A 24919-nucleotide genomic window follows, 5' to 3' on the forward strand; every position below is an offset into this window, starting at 1 on the left:
TTAAGTTAGGTGCTACTGATCTGGCGTGTTTTTTTTTTATTCCCATGTGTCATTTATGGCCCTGAGGTGTATCAGAAAGTGATGTATAGATACATGTATAGATCACTGAATTGATTAGTCCAATTGAATTACCTACAAACTGAAGTTAAACCATGCAGACAGTGTAGTTTTGAAAGATTGTAATTTTATGATTACATTAAAATGTATGTTGTATTAAATGATACCAGTAAATTCACTGAAGCAAATAATATGGATGTATAAGAGAAGTGTTTAAAAAGAGGTTGTACTTTTTAGTTACTGTTGCCATAATGTTTTCATTGATATTTAAACCATTCTTTTAATTGTATTTAAAACTTTGCACTTTAGAATAACACATTAATGTGCCTCTATAAGCCAAATAGAATTATGTTAACACCTTCAATTCATTTACCTTACTGGAAACTGCCAAAAGCGAAAAGCAAACACCACAATAGCAGGATGTCCTAGTTTTTTACTTTTCTGTGCGTTCAATGGAGAAAAGCTCTGGAACTTGAATGGAAATTGTTGGTCACATGAAATACAATAAACATATTATAAATATGGGTTTATTACAATAGAAAATTGTATTAAACTAAGCTTTTTTTTAAGCATTTATTTATTTTATACAAATAATTTCAACAGTAGCTGGATGGATGCAGGCTAGTTTGGTTTTGTGTTAATGCCAGCACAGAGTAAAAATACTGTATATCAAAGCATGACATTTTGAAAGGGAACAGTTATTAATGTTACCAGATCTGTTCATTGCAACACTAAAGTTAATTCTTAAATGTCAAGCATTGCTATTACACACAAGTCACATGCTTTTTCATTGAGATCTGCTTATATGAAATTATCTGTATGATACTGACTAATTTAATAGTTATCGGATAAACTGATTCATGAAAGGCAGGTGGATTTGTAGCAAATTAGAACCTTAGAACAATTTTGATGATAACAAGCTGTTCAGCATGGTAGTTATATTTTACAAGAGTGTTTTCTTACTGATATATATCTTTTAACAGTATGAAGTTTAGACCTCTGCAAGTATTTCTGATTACTTTTTTTGTCGAAAGCATTGTGATTAAAAACTGAAGACTACAAAATAAGGGAATATTGCCAATTACTGATATGGTGTTTTATGATTCCTCTTGCTTTTCTGAAATTTACCTATTAAGTGGCAGTACTGTTGTAAAAATATCAATGCATCATAGAAATACTTAGACTATCTGTGGATTCTGAAAGTTCAGGTGACAACAAAACTTTTATTTACAAAACATGTTTTCATTATTTACAAAACCTTACACAAATCATCTAATCTCACACACACTACATTTCTTATGATTTCTTCAGTATTTCCTATGAGCCAATAAGCACACAGTATCTGTATGTAGTAACATGTATAAAGCTTGGAAGGTGATTACATCTATATAGAAGAGCTGCACAGGGAAATATTTCAAATGGTGTCTGAAGCTGTTGAAAGTAAGGTTTGTTTATAATCACATTTCCCATGGCACTTCAGGTTTAGAAAGTGAGACAGCACAGCAAACATAGCAACTACATTCATTTCTCACTGTTAAGCCTTTACTTGGAGACTATTGTGCTTTTTTTCCCCACACTGAACATCTTCATGGCCACACTTTTTTTTTTTGGTCATAAAACATTGTATAGATCATCTGTCTTTGGTGTTTATAATAGGTAAAAGCCTTATTTGAAATATCATTTCTGCATTAAACAATAAACAGGCCTTCACCGTAGCATATGTGATATATGCCATCTATTAGTGCATCTCCCCTGAAGGATCTAATGGGCTGTGTCTCCTTCATCAGGCTTTCATTGATGGAGACAGGTTTTAATGCTAAAGCAACAAACCTGAGATAGTCAACATCATTTCTCCAGATTTCTTTAGTGTGATGAAAGGCTGTAAAATTGTGTTGATGAGCAAAACTAAGGTACTTCAGTAGCTTGTTACATCAGCCATCATCCTGGGCTAATATTCCATGCTTTCCTGAATTTCATTCAATCATAGCTGTGTTAGTCAAGGTAAGGTAATATATCTGCAGAATTTGCTAGACCAGGAGTTACCTAATAATCAGTACAATTTCATAATTTCAAGGTGACCTCTTACCTTATTTTGATGGGCACAGCTAACTGTCTAAGAGTGTTAGAAAAGGAGGCTTTGACTGGTACTTAGAAGTTAACTATGATCTTTTTGACTAAGGTCACAGCCTTCCATTAAAATTAGGTATCTCTATCTAACTCTCTTATATGATCAGCCTTTTGTTCTAAAAGTCACTCCAGTCCTTTCCAGTTGAAGTACATTTCCAAACACTAACTTTGATCCACAGGATTTAATGCTTTCTGGCTGTAGTCTGGATTTTCGGTGTATGACTAATTTCATAAAAATACTCAAAGATTTTGTATGTTGTCTTATTAAAGTAGCAGCAGTGCAGGTTTTTGTTTGGGAACCAGTTTAACCAATCATGTAGTAGTATTCTTGCAGTTACCAGTGTGTCCAAGCAAGTTAGTCTTCTAACCAGTCAGCAAGAAACGAGTCGCTGGGAGTATACTTTGAGCAGTTCATAAATCTGTTTGAGAATTTAAGGTTAAAGGAATGCTCCACCTAACCTGTTACTTGTCTTGTGCTTTTTGTTGTGATGGGTAAGAAAAAATTGTAATCTAGTGTTGTTATGCACAGTGGAGATTACAATGTGTATAATTCTACAGACTTCATTGAGGGATGGTTTAGGGGACCAATATTGAGCAACAGCAAACAATATTAAAACAGCCATGAAAAAATCTGAAGTTGCTAGTGTGGCACATTCTGTTATCCAATTCAGTGCTTTAAAATCTAAAACACATGCATATTTGCTAAAAAAAAAAAAATGTTGTATGCTTCTGGAAACCAATGTAGTCCACCAACATAAAATGCATTTAAATGGCCACCTCCTTGGCACATGGTATCACAAAGTAAATTAACCTGCTGCTTATGCTGCATTCACATAAAAACAGTTTTCCTGAGTTGGAAATTAAACATAAACACCCTACATACTCAGAGCTCCAAGTAGGTCAATTCGGATAAAACAAAGCTGCTTTTATGTACATAGCATGTGAGCCGAGTTGTGACATAATATTGACCTTTAACCTTAGGCAGTTGTATGAAATAAAAAATATAACCTAGTTAGTGAGACATGTTACTTTTATATTTGATTTGCAATTGGAGTGAATTGATCCATGTTTAATATGTCTAGTTTGCCCTTTATGTTCATGGAAAAAGATCTTATCTTTAATTGCTTTTTTTGCAGACCAATCAGCAAATCAATAGTGATCTTTTCACTGGAACGTGTGACTGGAAATGCATGTGAATGCACTGAAGTAGAAAGGTGAAATATTACTAGTGGGAGCTCCGAAAACTCAGATAGCATGTGAATGTAGCATTGTGTCTGCACTGTATGTAAATTTCACAGTTCTCACTTGTAACCTTCTCACCCAAATTTCTCCTCATGCTTTTTGAAAGAACCAGTAATTTTTTTTTAAACTAAAGCATATATATACAGTGGGTACGGAAAGTATTCAGACCCCCTTCAATTTTTCACTCTGTTATATTGCAGCCATTTGCTAAAATTATTTAAATTATTTTTTTCCTCATTAATGTACACACAGCACCCCATATTGACAGACAAAAAAAAGAATATTTGAAATTGTTGCAGATTTATTAAAAAAGAAAAACTGAAATATCACATGGTCCTAAGTATTCAGACCCTTTGCTGTTACACTCATATATTTAACTCGGGTGCTTTCCATTTCTTCTGATCATCCTTGAGATCACCTTCATCTGAGTCCAGCTGTGTTTGATTATACTGATTGGACTTGATTAGGAAAGCCACACACCTGTCTATATAAGACCTTATAGCTCACAATGCATGTCAGAGCAAATGAGAATCCTGAGGTCAAAGGAACTGCCTGAAGAGCTCAGAGACAGAATTGTGGCAAGGCACAGATCTGGCCAAGGTTACAAAAAAAAATTTCTGCTGCACTTAAGGTTCCCAAGAGCACAGTGGTCTCCATAATCCTTAAATGGAAGAAGTTTGGGATAACCAGAACCCTTCCTAGAGCTGACCGTCCGGCCAAGCTGAGCTACCAGGGGAGAAGAGCCTTGGTGAGAGAGGTAAAGAAGAACCCAAAGATCACTTTGGCTGAGCTCCAGAGATGCAGTCAGGAGATGGGAGAAAGTTGTAGAAAGTCAACCATCACTGCAGCCCTCCACCAGTCAGGGCTTTAAGCCTCTCCTCAGTGCAAGACACATGACAGCCCACATGGAGTTTGCTAAAAGACACCTGAAGGACTCTGAGATGGTGAGAAATAAGATTCTCTGGTCTGATGAGACCAAGATAGAACTTTTTGGCCTTAATTCTAAGCAGTATGTGTGGAGACAACCAGGCACTGCTCATCACTTGTCCAATACAGTCCCCACAGTGAAGCATGGCGGTGGCAGCATCATGCTGTGGGGGTGTTTTTCAGCTGCAGGGAGAGGACGACTGGTTGCAATCGAGGGAAAGATGAATGCAGCCAAGTACATGGATATCCTGGACAAAAACCTTCTCCAGAGTGCTAAGGACCTCAGACTGGGTCGAAGGTTTACCTTCCAACAAGACAATGACCCTAAGCACACAGCTAAAATAACAAAGGAGAGGCTTCACAACAACTCTGTGACTGTTCTTGAATGGCCCAGCCAGAGCCCTGACTTAAACCCAATTGAGCATCTCTGGAGAGACCTAAAAATGGCTGTCCACCAACGTTTACCATCCAAACTGACAGAACTGGAGAGGATCTGCAAGGAGGAATGGCAGAGGATCCCCAAATCCAGGTGTGAAAAACTTGTTGCATCTTTCCCAAGAAGACTCATGGCTTTATTAGCTCAAAAGGAACTCTACTACTCTTCTACTAAATACTGAGCAAAGGGTCTGAATACTTAGGAACATGTGATATTTCAGTTTTTCTTTTTTAATAAATCTGCAACAATTTCAAAAATTCTTTTTTTTGTCTGTCAATATGGGATGCTATGTGTACATTAATGAGGAAAAAAATTAATTTAAATGATTTTAGCAAATGGCTGCAATATAACAGAGTGAAAAATTGAAGGTGGTCTGAATACTTTCCGTACCCACTGTATGAAAAATTAAAGGAACACTTTGAGAACACATCAGATCTCAATAGGGAAAAAACTCATGCTGGATATCTATACTGATATGGACTGTGTAATGTGTTAGGAACGAAAGGATGCCAAATTGTTTGATGGAAATGAGAATTATCAACTACAGAGGGCTGAATTCAGAAACACCCCAAAAATCAAAGTAGAAAAAATGATGCGGCAGGCCAGTCCATTTAGCTAAAATTTCATTGCAGCAACTCAAAATCGTACTTGATAGTTTTGTACGGTCCCCACATGCTTGTATGCATGCCTGACAACATCAGGTCATGCTTCTAATGAGATGACGGATGATGTCCTGGGGTATCTCCTCCCAGATATGGACCAGGGCATCACTGAGCTCCTGGACAGTCTGAGGTGCAACCTGTTGGCGTCGGATGGACCGAAACATAATGTCCCAGAGCTGTTCTATTGGGTTTAGATCAGGCAAGCATGGGGGCCAGTCAATGGTATCAATTCCTTCATCCTCCAGGAACTACCTACATACTATCACCACATGAGGCCGGGCATTGTCGTGCACCAGGAGGAACCCAGGACCCACTGCACTAGCATGTCTGGGGATTTTGTTTCTGTCTTGCGCCGATGCATCTGGAATGGACGCATCCCCAAATTGATGAGTGTAATCATTAAACCTCCTTTTCAGAGATATTGTGGCAAGGTGTCCCCAGAATTTAATGGATGTTTCAGGCACACTCGCCGCATCATGTGAAGTATAAACCTGGCCTTAGGCGCCTTACTTTTCAACTGGCAATCTTAACTAGGGCTTATTTTCAGAGTAGGTCTTATTTTTGGGGAAGCACAGTATTTATTTATATACTTTTATGAACTTTTCCGAGCATAAGGCAAAAATTGAGTAATTTAATGAAGATGAGTTCAAGCCCACTACATAATCGGAATGCTATTTGGAAAAAAAAGCTGTGTTGATTTAGTGTCATTGGATGGTTTTAAGTTTGCAGTCACAAATAAAAAAGCTGTGAAAAGTTGTAAAGAATTGCTAAAGTCATTTAAAGAGTGGGCAGCTATGCTGCCAGGACCTAAAGAGTCAACCTTGTTTTTTGCAGTGATTCCTCTCGCAAATACCCACAACTGAGCAACTTTGTAATACCACAACATAAAATGTTTAGGAGTACAGTACCTGGCTAAATTATAACTGGAATTCATTGTTCATTATGTTGTTTTGACCCTTGACTCAAGCAGTTAGCTTTTGCAGCAGAACATAAAGTATTTCTAACAGAAAACCTACTGTTGTTTTCAGTTTTGTTTTTTTTGTTTTTTTTATATAAACTTATAATATTGAGAATCGGTTTGGTGTGGGCAGCCGTGACCCAGAAAAACAAAAGAACAATCTGTTCGAAAAAGTGGCCAGAGTAACATTTGGTGAACTTTAAAAGAAAATAGAAAACAACTGCAACAAAAAGACACAGGAGCTGGCAGGCAGAGTTTGCCAATCATTATGGAAAATAAACTTCATCTGTATTCTGATAAGTACCTGCTAGCATTATAACCTTTTTTGACTGGTATGAAGAGAAGGCTTGTAGCATCAACTTCTGTGTATTGGCCAGGATGAAATAAATCTGCTGGTGACCAAACATATAATGTACTTATCTACATGCTACATTAGAGCAATATAACACTAATGCACTATATGATTCGTAACATTGGTAGTAGTATGGTGTTGTACAGTGTTAACAACTGAAGGAGTCTGAGCTGCCTTGAAAGCTTGCATATGGTAATCTTTTTAGCCAATGAAAGGTATCATTTTGCTTGACTTCTCATTGACTCCTTCATAACATTTGATTGTCTTGATAGTAACAGGTTGCAGTAAGGTGGTTTTAATTTCAAAGGAAAAAAATCATGTGATGGTATAAAAATGTTGTAATATTGTTCAAGTCCAGTGCTTATGGTATTGACCTTTTTGACTTTTTCTGTTATGCTTAATTTGTTTTCATTATAGCTTAGAATACAGTAAAACATACTTGCTGCTAGTATTGTTGGTGCAAGAACACTGAAAAGTGCAGTAACAGCACAGTGCGTAGTACAACAATATAGTGCAGCAAAAGGATCACATACTGATGTCAGTTAATGTGAACAAATATGAAAAAAAAATGTTAAAAATATGTGCATCATATTAAATCATATGCAGCTTGTACCAGACAAAGCAAGTCATAGCCAGAGAGTGGAAATAATGGAGCTGTAGATAGGTCAGTAACATTGAATAAGTAGTGCATGCTGATTAGTAGAGTTGCTTATGTAACAGAGTTTTAGTCACGGATCAAGCTGAATGCTCGATTGAATGCTATGATACTGCTTACTGTAAGTCAGAAGTTGATTAGACAGACAGCTTGCTGCTTTGATGTGCGATGTCGGAAACTGTTTAGAGGACTTGATTTGGGCATCTCTTGTCATAAATGTCCTGGATGGATGTGAGCTTGGCCAGTGTAATCACAATTGTTAATGCATTTCAGTCAGCTACGGTGCAGTTGCCATAGCAAACTGAGATTCATATCCTTGGGTGTTTAGCTGTGTTAACTAAGTAGGTGGTGTCTAGGGACCATAAGAGATCTTTACTGTTGCTGCGACTATGAACTTAAAGCTGCGGCAGCCCCATTTATATCAATAAGCGCATGGCTTTTCCAAGTCTTTTGAAGTCCTGAGTTGGACTGCTTAGTTTTGCTAATATTGAGGGACAGACTGTTATTGCACCATTTAGTAAAAAAAAAGTTTAATCTCTTCTTTTAATGTATTCTACTTCACTACTGTTGTGTACTTAGTGCGCAAATTTCACTACAGTTGAGTCATCAACACACTTCATGATAATTTGTCTCATTCTTGACAATATAATTATGAATAAACAGGGAAAACTGTTAGGGTCCTGTATCCTCAGATAATTAGAGTGATACTGTGCAGGTATGCGTACTCCACACCTAACAGGAATTCCTGGGTGCTGTTACCTGCAATGGTGTTTAGTAAAAGGGTTCTTTATTTCACAGCTGGGTTCGGAGTAATGATTATTTTGAATGGTGAGCTAAAGTAATTAAGCCATATGTCATATAGGTGTTACATTTTTTCAAGGTGGATTAGTACTACATGAGTTGGTTGTGGAAATTGCACCCTTAATAGCTCAGCTTGCAGCATGTTAGTCAAATGCATCTGGTATTCTGGAATTGTCATGTACCGTGGCCATCCTCTCAAAACACTTTTATGATGTTGAGGTGAATGTCACTGACCACCAGTCATTCATACATATATCTGTATATGTCTCTGCAATTAGAGAACAGTAACCTAGTATGTTTCTGTAATTTTTCTAATTTTCTTTTTTTTTTTTTTTTTAAATATAAACAGGCTTCCTAATTTGAGTAACTTTTTCTCCAGTGCGATGATGTCAGATCACCACACTTGTTAGAACTACATACTGCTGTTATATAATTTAATAATTGTTTGCTTTTAGCTTTTACATGGTACATATACCTAAAATGATTAAAAGGTAAGCAGTAAACAGTAAGAGGTTTACATTTTAAGTTTGAGTTAGCAAAAACTGAAAAAAAGGAAATTTCAGAGTATTACAGATGGACCTTCTTCACGTAACAACTAAAAGGTTGCAACCTACAGATGTTCTGCAGCAATTAATGTAAATTAAGCCTTGCAAGGTGAAGCAAGCAATTTGCACAGGTCTCCTACCTTCTGTTGATTACACCCTCTGAAGTACTACTTGGACAATAGTACACTTTAGAACACAGGTGTCAAACTTCAGGCCTGGAGGGCCGCAGTGGGTGCAGGTTTTCTTTCTAACCCTTTTCCTAATCAATGCCTGGTGTTCACTGCTAATTAACTTCTTTTCCCTCTATTTTAGTAAAATGACAGCCAAACAGAAATGAGACATAAAACGAGCCAACAGATGACCAGCTAAATTGGGGCTTCAAACTCCAGTCAGTTCCTTATTAAGAAGCTGATTCTTGCTGTTAATTAAACCCGTTATTCAATTCCATGGCTTGTTGCTACTCTCCTTTTGCCAAAGCAGATATTTCCAAAACTGTTGATATTCTGTTTTTTTCTAAGAACTACTAAAATCTTTTGTTAACCTGAGGGATCAACCTTACTGAGACCTTCACCTTTATTTTCAGATTTTGTTTGATTTTGTTTGATGGGTACAGGTGAGCTGGTCATGTCCTGCTTGTTTTATGTCTCATTACTGTCCAACTGCTAATTAAGGGAAAACAACTAAGGGGCCTGAGTCAAGCTAATTAAAGCTAAGGCTAAAGAAGTTGATTAGCATCAAAAAGTGGTCACTAATTAAGAAAATGGTTAGAATGAAAACCTGCAGCCACTGCGGCCCTCCAAAACTGGAGTTCGACACCCCTGCTTTAGAAAGATGCAAATTCCATTGATAATGGCAAGAAAACAGCAATTAAATGAAATGAAACAGCATTATTACCCTTAGAAGTGTAGGCCTTTCATTTAAAGACATTGCAAAAAAGAATCAAGTACGGTGTCCTACACAATCCAAATCTCTTCTAGGAAAAGATCTGGCAGACTCAAAGTTACAACAATCTACCAGTGTCAGTTTTGAGCATTGATTTGGGAAAGCCAGACTGTGGGAACATCAATAGAACAGTGATAATCTATAACTTATATAAATAGATTATAACAAATAGATCAGATGACTTGTGGTACAGTGAAGCAGTAATCCCCATTTTACTTTAATGAAAGCATTGGCACAGAACAGCATCTATATGTTTTCCATATGCCGTTACAGTAGCACATCTCAGACAGACCTCAAGGTACGTTCATCAGTCGTAGTGGAGCTCAACTTTAGGTTGACCTACAAAAGGCAGATTATTTATTGGCATATCTTTAATCAGAAATAATTTTAGTAGAGTAAGGATTTCATTTTCTGCTGCTGTTATATCAAAGAGATAGAGTGATCCCATTTTTCTAGGCTGTATCTTCTATATCTAAATCTGGGTTACATGGGAAGCAACAGGCTTAGGTAGGATAATTTCAGTGAGCTAGCTGTGCTCTATGTGCCATGGTGGTCAGGTTCTGAATGCATTTAAGAGTTAATTAACACAGGTCTTGGCATTAAAGCTTACTTTAGAGTACTTATACTTTTGAAGTACTTTTTCTTTTGAACATTTTGTCACTGATGATCATGTCAGTAATATTTTTATTTTGTGCCTGCAGTCCAACATTCAGTTTCGAAAGGACTGTGAAGAAGCCACTGGTAATCCATTTGCACATATTCAGAATTTTGAAACAAAACATTTTTGTTTATGAGCAACAGTTCTCTGAACCATGCTAAAAATTTACCTCGGCTGAGCCTCACACAGCCTTGTACAGCAATAAGTCTGTTATCTCCAGGTGCAAATGAACTTGTTTTTCCAGAACATGACATTCATCGCAAAGTACAGTAGTAGCCAAAGGTTTCGGCAGTGACACAAATGCTGTATTTTGCAAAATTTGCAGCTTCAGTTTTTTGTGGTGACAATTCACATTGTGTTTGTATTATTGTGCAGAGTGATCAGATGCTTATTAATTCATTACAAAGAGCTATATTAATATAAAAGGTTAACTTTATCACAAAAACCCATTTTCACTTATTTTGGCCCTGGCACAAAATGATCAACTAAAAGTGTCCAGCATGCACAAGGACCGTCTCCTCCTGAGGAGTCAGGTACAGAATTGTGTTGCCACCAGGACAGAATTTGCTCAGTACTGGCAGCAGGTGTGTGTGTGTGTGTGTGTGCACCTGCACACACACGGTGAGGCAATGACTTTTAGACAACAGCCGTGTGTCAAGAAGGGCAGCAAAGAAGCCACTTCTTTCCAAGAAAAACGTCAAGAACAGACCAAAATTCTGCAGGAAGTACAAAGATTAGACAGCAGAAGACTGGTGCAAAGTTTCTTTTTCAAATAAACAGCACCCTCCTCCAACTTTTTGGGACATCTGGAGAATTGATTGTCTGGAGAAGGAAAAGGTGAATGCTGCCATGAGTCGTGTGTCGTGCCAACAGTGAAGCATCATAAAAACAGTTATTGTGTGGGGTTGTTTTTCATCCAAGGGAGTGGGCCCACTCACAGTTCTGCCCAAGGAGACTGCCATAAGTAAAGACTGGTATCAAAACCTCTTCCAAGGGCAACTTCTCCCAACAGTCCAGGTGCAATTGGGTGATGATCTGTGTATTTTACAGTATGATGGAGCACCTTGTCACAAGGCAAAAGTGATAACGAAGTGGCTCTGAGATCATAACTTTGAAAGTTTGAACCTATGGCCATGAATCTCCCCAGATCTTAATCCCATTGAGAACCTGTGATCAGCTCTCAAAAAAATGGATCGACAAGCAGAATCCCGCAAATTGTGATCAACTCCAAGCACTTAAAAGGCAAGAATGCATCAACATCAGTCAGCATTTGGCCCAGAAGCCAATATTCAGCATGCCAGAACGAATTACAGAAGTTATAAAGAAGATTGGTCAACACTGTAACTATTAACTCTTTACATAAACTTGATGTGTTTGCCAATAAAAGCCTTTGAAACTTAAGAAATATTTATACTTTTTTTCAGTATACCATAAACATGTTAATAAATCTGTAGTTTACAGATTTGCAAAACACAAAATTTGCGTCACTGCCAAAGCTTTTGTCCACTACTGTACATTACATATTTCATGTAATATTTCATATTTCTGGACAGTTTCTGCTAATGCGATGATTAGTCAAATCTCAGATTTTTCACTGTGCTTGTGTAGTGCAGTAGATTATTTTTGTACCAACCATTTCCACTTCTTCCACAAGTTGTGATTCAAAAATGTTTTAAAGCTCAGTTTCATCTTGTTCAAAAAAGGTTTAAAAATGTTACCCTTTGAGTGCCTTTCCAAAGGTAAAGCAAATAGTTCAGATTTTGTGCTCATGTCCTTAAATAGTATTATAATAAAAATAAATGGCTGTGGCGTGTCATATATTTTGGTTGATTGATCAGTTTGTAAGTAAAACCACTTGAATTGCAGATATACTCTTCTTCACTTGTACCTCAAGGTCTTTATATTGCGCTGTTATGGTGTTCTTTGACAAATGAGTGTCCTTGATGGCAGTTTCATTTTTGTTTCTAAAATCTTCAAGTAGCAAGCCAGCAGCCTCAGGAAATACTACGTTTAAAACTTCTTTTTGATTTACTTTTTTCTGTTCAAACAGGAGGTGGCTCACACAGAGTGATGTGATAGTTGGTGCTTTACCTTTTGCCTTGGGTTTTGAAAAAAACAACTTCTGTGCTTAACTTTAGTTGTTAATTAAGTGCAAATCTATTTATAGAACAAATCTACATAGTGCTTGTGCTATTCTAATCAAATTGACAACAGAAAGCTAATACTGCTTAGTAGATAACTTTTCACCCTGCTAAACAGCATCAAACTTATGAACAGAACTAAACCAATGTTCTTCTGTGTTAATGATTGATTGGTCTCCAGTTTTGCACAGAGACTAATCAATCATTAAGTATAGGAACTTGCTTTTTTCTTTTAAATAGCTAGTTAATCCATAACCCCCCTTGCCCATTCACATTATGTGTTCATTTTGAACAAGCAGGTTTTTTATTATCACATTTACAGAGTTTGCTTCCATTAAAATTAATGTTTTGTGCTGTGCTTTCTTTTATTATTTGACTAGTTTTGAGTTCGCAAATTCATCCCTGACCTGTCCTGTTGTGATATGACCACATGACTGACTAGGGTGGAATCAGTGGTAAATGGAGCTCGTTCATGGGGCCGGAAGAGCAGGTGGAGGGATGTGTTCAATGGAGCATGGTGCTAAGAGAATGAATTTTGGTTGTGGTCTTCAAACTAGCAATCAGTCTTTTAATTTTTCACCTTATATTTGACCCTCCACCTTTCCTAAAAATTATTTCATGAAGTTACTATTGATTCTGCAGTTTTGGTCAACAAATAGGTAAATTAGAATAGTGAACTAGACATGGAGAAGGCACTGAAGCAATATTTTTTAAATTTGTATAAAGCACAAAGTTAATAACTTTGGTGTAATTTCATATAATAGTCTCAAACCAATTCAGATGGGGGGACATCTTACAGAAATGGCCATACATCACATGGGGATACTGCTAATTACTTTGTTCTCTTTCTCTGTGTCTGTCTGAGCTGGGTTGAGCCAAAGTGACAAATTGTAGGAGCAGCAAAGCATTATAGTAATATGTTCGAACGAGTACATGTTTCTGATTCTGTCAAATAAAACAACTGGATTTTATTACAGTCTAATTATCAGATATTGTTGAAATGGTATCCCATTCCTGTATTTCTGGCTGTAAAGTCTTGTAGCCTTACAGCTGTGATTCTGAAGTTAATGCTACTCATTTATAATTTTTCTTTCATAATCCATATATATAATTTGTGTCTACATATTTTCAAATTTATTGATTATAGCCATCCTTTTTTGAAATGCACTTGTGTAGCTCAGGTTGTAAGGATAACATTGCAACTGTAATATTTTTTTGAAATAATCCAAAACATGCAAGTAAATCAGTTTTATTGCAATTTTCAGCAAGCAAGGGCAGAACAAGAGGAGGAGTTCATCAGTAACACATTGTTTAAGAAGATCCAAGCTTTACAGAAAGAAAAGGAAACTCTTGCAGTAAACTATGAAAAAGAGGAAGAATTTCTTACAAATGAACTGTCTCGAAAACTTATGCAGGTATGCTGTTTTTGTTGATATCTTTTGCCTTTTAAATAAAAAAAGCACATACATCAGGCTTTTTTATTTCCAACTTTCATTGTAATATTTAAAAGATGGCACTAGATAAAATGTGCATATTATCATGTCAGAAACTTGCTTTAGTGGCACATAATTGGCTTCAAATTTAAAAGGCACAGGTCATTTTAGGAGGATTAATTTAATTTTCATTTTAATTGTTCAGCTGCTGTCAGTTGAATTTCCATTCTGTTTGTTAAATAGAAGTTCATATTAGCTAATTAGGTGGTTTGTATGTCACAAATTTTAATATGATTCCACCAGAATTACTTCTGCTAGTCGTCCTCAGTAATTTAAGACCCTCGCATGGGGTTGGGTATGGTCAGGAGGTTCTGAACATAATTAATGTGTTTAAAATGAATATGAATAAACTGTTGTAACAAAAAAGATATAAGTATATTGAAAAGTAAATTAAAATATGCTTCTGTGATGCCCAGGATGCCTGCAGCTGGAACACTGCCCTTAAACCTGGAACGTCAATAGTCTCAAAACCAAGTGGACTAAGGTGAATGAGAACACATAACAAAACAGCAGTGTTGGCGCATCAAAGGTGCTCAGTGCTTTTTATTAACAATAAAGTGTCTCAAAACATAGTGCAGTTCAAGTTCTTTAATCAATAAATAATCATCCAGTAAAATCCAGTGCTATGTAAGGAAGTTAAAATCTTGAATAAATAACAATAAATAAACCCAAAGAATATTAAAAATCAAGAATAAAATCATTGCGTTTCATTTTCTTTCCTTTCCTGTCAGCTCAGTGCATCTTTTTTCTTTCCATCTCCCCACCTCATCTGTCGGGTCTTGCAGCTGGGCTATCACCATCCTTCGTTGTTTGCCAGAATGCTCTGTCTTCCCTATGTATCCTTGACATCTACCAGATCTTTAGGAGTCCTCATGATTGCCTCACTCCTTCAAACTGTTCAGTGGGGCATGATTCACCCCTGGAGTGCCATTCCCCTTGCTCCTTCAAGGGGCCACTCACTGCCTGCCTTCCCACTACAGTGCTGGCTCGCACTTCCAGTTCTGCTTTTTCTGATGTTTCTCTCTCTGATCTATCTGCTGAGACATCGGTACAATTATTTGTTCAATTCAAACAATGATGATGAATTGGCCCTGGATTAACTATTAAGCAGAATAAAGCACATGCTTAAGTCGCCAAGGAAAAGAAATAGAGCAGCACAGGCAACAATAAGTGTTATTTCTACATCTTTTGATCCATGTATGTTAAAGCTATATAACAAAGTTAGAAAGGAATAAGAGACATTTTGTTTCATTAAAATAACAATGTTTCTTCATTGCTATATATATATTTATTTATTTATTTTTAATATTTAAAAATTTTTCCCAACACCATCAGTTTCTGTTGAATGAGGATATTGAAATTAGTTGTATAACAAGTAAGGATGTCACAAGAACCAACAATTTTGGTACTATTTTGGTACCAAAGTTCTGAAAACCTAATTGTACAAGGTTTTTAACAATATTGTTACCACTAAGAAAGTGGGTACTGCACTCGTGTTTGACTGCAAGTAGGTGAATTACTTCATAAGGCACAGTGATAAATGAGAAAAAAGTAAGTAAAACTGCATATAAATATAGCATTCAGTGGTGATTCTACAGTACAGCATCAACCCACATTGAAAAGAAAAACGGCAGAGGTGATGTCTGGAAGTTTTCTGTATTTGTGCAGGAGATTTTCAGCACACAAGTGCGGGAATCATATTTGTAAATAATAATTTATAAACAATGTTTTTCATTCCTTTTTTTACAAATGGTAAAATTGCATCCGCAGTACACTGGGGTCTTGAAGCATATTTGACTTTACTGTTCTAAAATACTTCAATACTTAATAGCAATTAGGGGTCAAACCCAGTTTCAGAACCTAACATGTTCTGAGATCTTACAGATTTAGGGGTTCCCAAACTTTTGCAAATGCAATCATTACTCTTATTTTTTTTTGTACTTTTTTAATTCATCAAGCTAATCATAGCTTTACACTAACATATAAATAAAAATACCTTTGTTTCAGTATTTGTGATGCAGACAACTAATACTATATGTACAAATTGTTTACATTTCGTATTCATAACTTACAATGTTATTTCACAGTCCCTGAGAAGATGGAGTGTAACATTTTAGATTTATACCTATATGTATGATTTTTAGTAAAAAGTTGGGAACATCAAATATAAAACAATATTCTTCCATATATTGTTTAAATATTTATTAGCAGTCCATAATTTGTCCAGTAATATAGTATGTTGGAATGGTACATCCTCCAAACCAGAACATAGTGACTATTACTTCTCCTGTCAGTTCAGCATTTCTCTATGAGGTTTCATCCAATACTCTTAGCTTTATAACATGTACTTCTGGCTTGGAAACAATCCTTGCAAACAATAGCAAATCCTTGACTGTCTACTATTACATTTTCTGTAGGCTTGTGTACAGTAATCCCTCCTCGATCGCGGGGGTTGCGTTCCAGAACCCCCCACGATAGGTGAAAATCCGCGAAGTAGAAACCGTATGTTTGTGTGGTTACTTTTATATATTTTAAGCCCTTATAAACTCTCCCACACTGTTAACATTATTAGAGCCCTCTAGACATGAAATAACACCCTTTAGTCAAAAGTTTAAACTGTGCTCCATGACAAGATAGAGATGACAGTTCTTTCTCACAATTTTAAAGAAGCAAACATATCTTCTCTTCAAAGGAGGGCTGTCAGGAGCAGAGAATTTCAGAGAGAGAGAGAGCGAGACAGAAAAGCAAACAATCAAAAATCAATATGTGCTGTTGCACACCGGGCGATAAAGCAGCCACAACAGAAGGGAGCAATGTGAAGGTAGTCTTTCAGCATTTTTAGATTAGCGTCCGTATCTTCTAAACAAACAGCCTCTGTGCAAACAGCCCCTCTGCTCACACCCCCTCCGTCAGGAGCAGAGAACGTCAGAGAGAGTGAGAGAGTCGGAGAAAAGCAAACAATCAAGCACCGCTCGGGAAGCACATCGCATATCGTTGAGGAGTTTTATTTAATACGTAATACATGCTCTGATTGGGTAGCTTCTAAGCCATCTGCCAATAGCGTCCTTTGTATGAAATCAACTGGGAAAACAAACTGAGGAATCATGTACAATAAATTAAAAGATCCATTGTCCGCAGAAATCCGCGAACCAGCGAAAAAATCTGTGATATATATTTAGATATGCTTACATTTAAATAGAGTGAAGCCGCGAAAGTCGAAGCGCGATATAGCGAGGGATCACTGTATATAGAAATTACACATACTGTGTAAATTATTTTATTAAATGATATTCAGATTAAATAGTAAACAAGTACTTTAAATTTCTTTTAGCTTTAAGTTTTCAGAATTATAACTGAGCTAAGTTCAATTTGCAAAAGGTCTACTTAATGTCTTTTTTTCATTTAAAACCAGTTAATGCATCCATCATTGAGATTGTTAACTTTCGCAAATGGAGTTAATAAAATTAAAATGTGAAAGGTGCCTTTTTAATGCATTTAATTTCTCTGTTCTTTTGTAGTTACAACATGAAAAGGCAGAACTCGAGCAACACTTAGAACAAGAACAGGAGTTCCAAGTGAACAAACTGATGAAGAAAATTAAGAAACTGGAAAATGATACAATATCTAAGCAGCTGACACTGGAACAGGTAATGTAAATAAACAAAATCATAAGTCTGCTTTTACTATGTTCATACTATTGTAACGTATATTTTCCGCTTTCTTTTAAATAGTAGGGATTTTCTATCCATTTTTAAATAAAAAGCAATATAACTATAAGTACAATATATTAGAATTAGTTTCAATTTAAAAATTGTCTCTATATCTAATACAATAGTGTTACTTCTGAAATCCTAATGTTATAATATATTTAAATTAAAATGTAAAAAAATTGTTTGCAATTGTATTCATATATTTGAGAGGTTCTACAGAAGCCTTCTAATGAGCTACTTTGAATTCATTTTAGCTGCCATCATAAACATTTCTTTTTTATGAGATTTGGCTTGCATGTAAAAAAATATGACGCAGCAGCACATGACCCAAACATGGCATACCCGGTACCAGAGTTTGAGTCTTCTGGTAAATAACTGGATTACAGTGCTAATTTCAAAAACCGTGATGGACATAGAAGGCCTAATGTTTTCCCAGTATCAACATTTAACCTGCCTGGCTTTAGCCCAGAATGTAGGCTCGGAATTCTGTGTCAGTGTAGTTAAACCTTAATCAATCGTTGTGACTTATAATGATCCGCTTTACGGTGTTAAGTCTGAATAAAACTCATGACAGTATCCTGCAGCGGTCTAGTGGATAATATAACATCATGAATGTTTCTCTGCATTTTACCATTGTATGGTTAAGTCATAAATATTCATGAGTGGATGGAACCAAAATACAATAATGTGTAAATAAGAAGCTTTAAAGTCAGTTTTAGAACAAACTGACACTGAACCATTATTAAAATCAAACAATAATGATGACATTGTGAATGGGTCATCAGACATTGACAGATAGTGAAACTGATGCATGATGAACTGTAACCAAACTGCTGTGATATTTCTGGTAAACTTAGTTGGTTGAAGGTTTGCTGTGGTGCAAGTAAGTGCATGGTAAAAAGGCAAAAATGGTTGCAATCAAGGAGAAAGACAAAATGTTAGCCCCCTAAACACTGTTCACAGTACAGAAATTGCTGTTTGTGTCAGGGAAATATGTGTAAGTAGCTAAGCCTTGTGCTGTGGTAGCCTATGATAAAACAAGGGACACGTTGATCATGCAGATCAGCTACCAACATTCTAGCCTTTCATTCTCATGCAACAGAAAAAATATAAGAAAAGTGCATGAAGAAACCTGCTTCTTCTCTTATGTTTGCAACTTTGGGCTGTGTGTGGGTGACCATATCAAAACAGATATCACACATACAGTGCATCCGGAAAGTATTCACAGCGCTCATTTTGTTATGTTACAGCCTTATTCCAAAATGGATTAAATTCATTTTTTTCCTCAGAATTCCACACACAACACCCCATAATGACAACGTGAAAAAAGTTTACTTGAGATTTTTGCAAATTTATTAAAAATAAAAAAAATTGAGAAAACACATGTACATAAGTATTCACAGCCTTTGCCATGAAGCTCCAAATTGAGCTCAGGTGCATCCTGTTTCCCCTGATCATCCTTGAGATGTTTCTGCAGCTTAATTGGAGTCCACCTGTGGTAAATTCAGTTGATTGGACATGATTTGGAAAGGCACACACCTGTCTATATAAGGTCCCACAGTTGACAGTTCATGTCAGAGCACAAAGCAAGCATGAAGTCAAAGGAATTATCTGTAGACCTCCGAGACAGGATTGTCTCATGGCACAAATCTGGGGAAGGTTACAGAAAAATTTCTGCTGCTTTGAAGGTCCCAATGATCACAGTGGCCTCCATCATTCGTAACTGGAAGAAGTTCGAAACCACCAGGACTCTTCCTAGAGCTGGCCGGCCATCTAAACTGAGCGATCGGGGGAGAAGGGCCTTAGTCAGGGAGGTGACCAAGAACACGATGGTCACTCTGTCAGAGCTCCAGAGGTCCTCTGTGGAGAGAGTAGAACCTTCCAGAAGGACAACCATCTCTACAGCAATCCACCAATCAGGCCTGTATGGTAGAGTGGCCAGACGGAAGCCACTCCTTAGTAAAAGGCACATGGCAGCCCGCCTGGAGTTTGCCAAAAGGCACCTGAAGGACTCTCAGACCATGAGAAACAAAATTCTCTTGTCTGATGAGACAAAGATTGAACTCTTTGGTGTGAATGCCAGGCGTCACGTTTGGAGGAAATCGGGCACCGCTCATCACCAGGCCAATACCTTCCCTACAGTGAAGCATGGTGGTGGCAGCATCATGCTGTTGGGATGTTTTTCAGCGGCAGGAACTGGGAGACTATTCAGGATAAAGGGAAAGATGACTGCAGCAATGTACAGAGACATCCTGGATGAAAACCTGCTCCAGAGCGCTCTTGATCTCAGACTGGAGTGACGGTTCATCTTTCAGCAGGACAACAACCCTAAGCACACAGCCAAGATATCAAAAGAGTGGCGTCTGGACAACTGTGTGAATGTCCTTGAGTGGCCCAGCCAGAGCCCAGACTTGAATCCGATTGAACATCTCTGGAGAGATCTTAAAATGGCTGTGCACCGACGCTTCCCATCCAACCTGATGGAGCTTGAGAGGTGCTGCAAAGAGGAATAGGCAAAACTGGCCAAAGATAGGTGTGCCAAGTATTGAGCAAAGGCTGTGAATACTTGTGTATATGTGATTTCTCAGTTTTTTTATTTTTAATAAATTTGAAAAAACTTCAAGTAAACTTTTTTCATGTTGTCATTATGGGGTGTTGTGTGTAGAATTCTGAGGAAAAAAATGAATTTAATCCATTTTAGAGTAAGGCTGTAACATAACAAAATGTGGAAAAAGTGATGCGTTGTGAATACTTTCCGGATGCACTGTAGAACATAAGAATTTTGACAAACAAGACAGGTCCATTCAGTCCATAAAGCCCATTTATTTCGCTTTATCTATGTCCCAATATATTATGCAGATTTTTTTTGAGGTTTATCATGGTTTCTGCTTCAAATACATGTCTCGGTAGTTTGTTCCAGAGGCCCAGAACTCTGGAAAAAGTGCTTCCTGGCTTCAGTTTTAAATGTACTTCCTCTTTTTCCACTGATGTCCCTTAACTATATGATTTACTCTTGGTGCTGAAAAAATGTTCCAAAATCTGCTTTTTCAGTGCTTTTGAGGATTTTAAATACCTGGATCAGGTCCTAATGCAGTTTCCTGTGCTCAAGACTAAACAGGTTTAATTTTCGTCTGTCATAGTAGGACATTCCCTTAAGTCCTGGAATCCACTTGGTTGCTCTCCTCTGAATAGCTTCAAGTGCCTCTTTGTCTGTCTTGCACCTTGGTGACTAGAACTGCACAAAATACTCCAGATGCGGTTTTACTAGAGTATTACATAGTCTGAGCATAACATCCCTCAACTTAATGTCAACAGTTTTTATGATTTAACCTAACATTTTATTTGCCTTTTTAATTGCTTCTGTGCATTGCTTAGTCAGTGAAAATGTTGTGTCAACATATACACGGAAATCTTTTTCAGAGGTTGCTTCCTGTATGACAGTGTCTCCCATTTTGTATTTCTAATTGATGTTCTTTTTGATCATGTAGAGCACTCTTCACTTTTCTACATTAAACTGCATTTTCTAGGTGTTCTGAAAATTGTCCAGGTCTTTTTGAATTCTTTTTCTTGCTTCACATTCTCATGCCAACTCAAACCATTTCTTATGCCAGTTTTCGCCTCAGTTTTGCAAACTGGTGGCACCCAGCGTCAAAGCAGTGCTGCTGCTCCTGTGTGGTTTTCCTTTATTTTTTTAGGTTCACATCCCTGACGCAGCTTTATCAAATACACTGAAATTAACTGCATATTGTTTATTAGTTTAAGGCATCTGACTGTAATCAACCTGTAACAATATAATGTTCTAATGTTCCACAGAATGGCAAAACTATTCCAAATACCATAACTGCTTTAGCATTGTCACTCTCAGTGCACCACTCATAGTATTTTAACCCACTGTATTTAAGTGTTTTTTAATTAGATCCGTAACAAAGTTGTTTTTTTTTTTTAATTGGGATGTCTGGTCATCCTAATTAGTATGATTATTGTTAATCTTTATATATAATACGCTACCGTGGCTGTCCGTTTGTCTGTCCATGATTTTAAATCACCTGAAGCTCACAAACCATTTGAAGTATTGACTTGAAATTTGTACTACATGACGTTTACTATCCACTTTTGGGTTGATGATTGACCTGCAAGGTTATTCCTCTTTTTATTTTGATTTTATTTTATTGTAGAATTAACTCTCGGCAGCGGCTAGCAGGACAGCCATGTTCTCATCCCTCCCACCTTTGCCATCACTTCCCCTACCTCTTCATATTTTAGATCATTTTTGAGGCAGATTGAAGACTTAAGTGAAGTAAAACTTAAGTAAAAAATAAAACGTACTAAGAAATTGCAACACAAACGCTGAATTAATCAGTTTTAACGCGAAACGATGCAGATGAAAGAAGAGAAGAACCGGGCTGCTAGGGTGGAGAAAAGAAAAGCTGCTCAGGCAGAAGCAAGAGCATCAAAATCTGAGCAAATGAATGATAAAAGTACAGAGAAAGAGGATGAAAACTAGGAATGCTCAAGTCAAGTGTATACACTGTATGTTATCGTGCAGTGCGCCATTACTGGTAATTTTATAATTCTGTTATTTTAACTCGTCGGCAGTTGAATGTGTTTTTGCAGCCACATGCAAATTTTCTGTAAGAATTTCTTCATACATCTCCAGCAATGAAGCAGCGACGAGTGCAAATCTTTTTCTCTTATGGTTCACTGTTGCTCTCTGCATCTCCTTCACCAGCTGACATCTTGACCAGTTGTTTCTCAAGTGCTTCTTGCCCTTGTTGTTTGGCATCTTGGTCATAAACTTGATTTTTGTACCATGGATCAAAGACAGTAGATAGATAGATAGTATAGTGGCTCAGAGAATGCACCACTGAAGCATTTTGTGGCAGCCACCAAAATTGTGATTTTCTCCGTCTGAACTTCTGAATCTGTCTTGCCACACTTGCTAAGCAGACTTTTAAGTACTTCAACAGATGGAATCACATCCACAATTATAAATGAATGCACACTTATGCCTTTAGAAAGTTACTTGAATTGTTGCGAGTAGAGTAATAATGTTTTCCACAAGTCCCCACTGATGTACCGTGAGAGAGGCAGGAAGCTCGTATTCAGCACCATACACAGTAAGAGTGCACTTCTGATCAACCAGACTTTTCGCATATAATATGTACTGTTCCAACGAGTTGGCATGTCCTGCTGAAGCATTCTTGCTGGGGTACCAAGGCCTTTTTGTATTTTTTTTCAGCTGCGAAATAGCAAGCTGTGAGTGCTTAAAATGAGTAACTATTCGTCTTCCAATGGCAAAACAGTGCTTCTCTGGCTCAATAAGCCAGCAGTGTGCAGTGACACATTTGCAAAGTATCCCCGGCTTGGAAGAATATACCGAGGTTCTAAATGATGTAGTAGCTGATGAAATCCCTCATCCTCAGCTAGAGAAGAAGGATGGTCATCGAGTGCGATCATTTGTGTAATTTTAGTAGTTATGCCTTTAGTTTTGGTGCTGCCTTGAGGAAATGTCGTCTTGTTCTGAAGGGTTTGCTGTATGAGGCTACGGCTAGGGTCTGATTTAACTTTTGTTTTGGTAGCATTAGTTGCTATCAATTCCATGTATAATTCATTATGGTGGTTCTTCAGATGGGTAATTAAATTTATGTTATTGAAAGTTTTAATTCTAAAGTCTTCTCACATTATCTCATTTTTGCAGGTAGAGCAGATAGCAACTGTTTCATCTTCCTTTTTCTCCGAAAAATATAACCACACGGCTGACATGCTGCTTTACTAACGATGCCTGCCCAATGAATAAACAATGTGCGTTGTGCTCCTGTCAGCAAAACTAGTTTTTTTTTTTTTGTGTGAGCGGAAGGGGCTGTGCTTACATGCGTGTTTTTCTGCAGCTTAATGTCTGCCTCGCCAAACAATGAAAGCAATATGTAATTATTTAGTGAACTCACAATGTTGACAATCCTGAATTATATTGGTCCGCTGTACTGATTTAAATGTGCACATCTGACTGATTTCGATGTTGTCATTTTTAATGAACATCGGCTGGTAACAATACAGTTTCCAATATATTATGCATCTCTAAAGTGTTCAGAGAGCTGTAATATCATGAATGTGTCTGTATTGTGTCCTGTCGGCATAAGATAAAGCCCATTTAAGTAGCACGTAGTGACTCGCACACATAGTACATAGAAGAACACATAGAATATGAAGCATTTAATGTACTACTTTAGTTACGAAGAGATATGAGAAACTAGTAAATTAAGATGCAGTTTATGACATTCTACTTTAATGACAAAATAAACTATGTGATTAAAGTGGAAATTTCGAGATTAAAGTTGACATTTCAACAGTTTTTTTCCCCACTGTGTCCCTATTTTTTTATTTTCTCTGTTCCCTAATATACTCCCAAATGACACTCAGATGGTGGGCTACAACTTGCCTTTCCACGGCGACTTTGATATCTGACCACTTCTTATTTATTTTGGACACTGTGCAACTTTCTGAACTTTAACTTTAGAGTTTCTCCGCCGCTCTGTGTCACTTGACACGACATTCTTTTGTTGTTTATACCACGGCTTAAACCAACAAATAGTAAGTTTTTCCTTGCCTCCACGTGGTATTTCTTAATATTCTTCTTCCCCCCCCCACCCCACCCCTTGCTTTTGCCATTATGTCACACACACATACATACACACACACTGATCAGCCACAACATTAAAACCTCCCGCCTAATACTGCATAAGTTCCCCTCATGTTACCAGAACAGTTCTGAAATTTTGAGACATGGAAGATGTCCTATGATATGTTTGAGGTGGGGCCTCCATGGATTGACTTGTTTTTCAAATCCACAGATACTCTACCAGATTGAGATTTAGGAAACACCTTGAACCTTTAGGTTCCTCAGACCATTCCTGAACATTTTTTGCAGTGCAGAAGGGCATGTTATCCTGCTGAAAGAGAATATTGCTATCAGAGTATACCATTGATATGAAAAGGTGTACATGGTCTGTAGCAATCTTTAGGTAGGTTGTATGTGTCAAAGTAACATTCACATGAATACCAGGATCCAAGGTTTTCAAGCAGAACACTGCCCAGAGCATCAGCCTGCCTTTGTTGCCATGTTTTTTCCATGGTACATCCTGCTGCCATCTCTGATGCACAGACACCTTTTTTCTCCACATGATCTAAAAGAAAAAGTGATTAATCAGACCAAGCC

At 37.2% G+C, this 24919-nt stretch overlaps 1 protein-coding gene across 1 annotated transcript in view; it reads left to right on the plus strand.

Moving 5' to 3' along the window:
* The window catches only part of ccdc6b (coiled-coil domain containing 6b), a 73197-nt gene that overhangs the window by 24481 nt on the left and 23797 nt on the right, over positions 1–24919 (plus strand). The window contains exons 2-3 of the mRNA XM_039771459.1: positions 13769–13918; positions 17515–17643. Of these exons, the coding sequence (XP_039627393.1) occupies positions 13769–13918; positions 17515–17643 (279 nt within the window). The remainder of the gene's footprint in view (positions 1–13768; positions 13919–17514; positions 17644–24919) is intronic.

The sequence above is a fragment of the Polypterus senegalus genome, chromosome 1 (assembly GCF_016835505.1).
Source record: "Polypterus senegalus isolate Bchr_013 chromosome 1, ASM1683550v1, whole genome shotgun sequence".
Lineage (NCBI taxonomy): Eukaryota > Metazoa > Chordata > Cladistia > Polypteriformes > Polypteridae > Polypterus > Polypterus senegalus.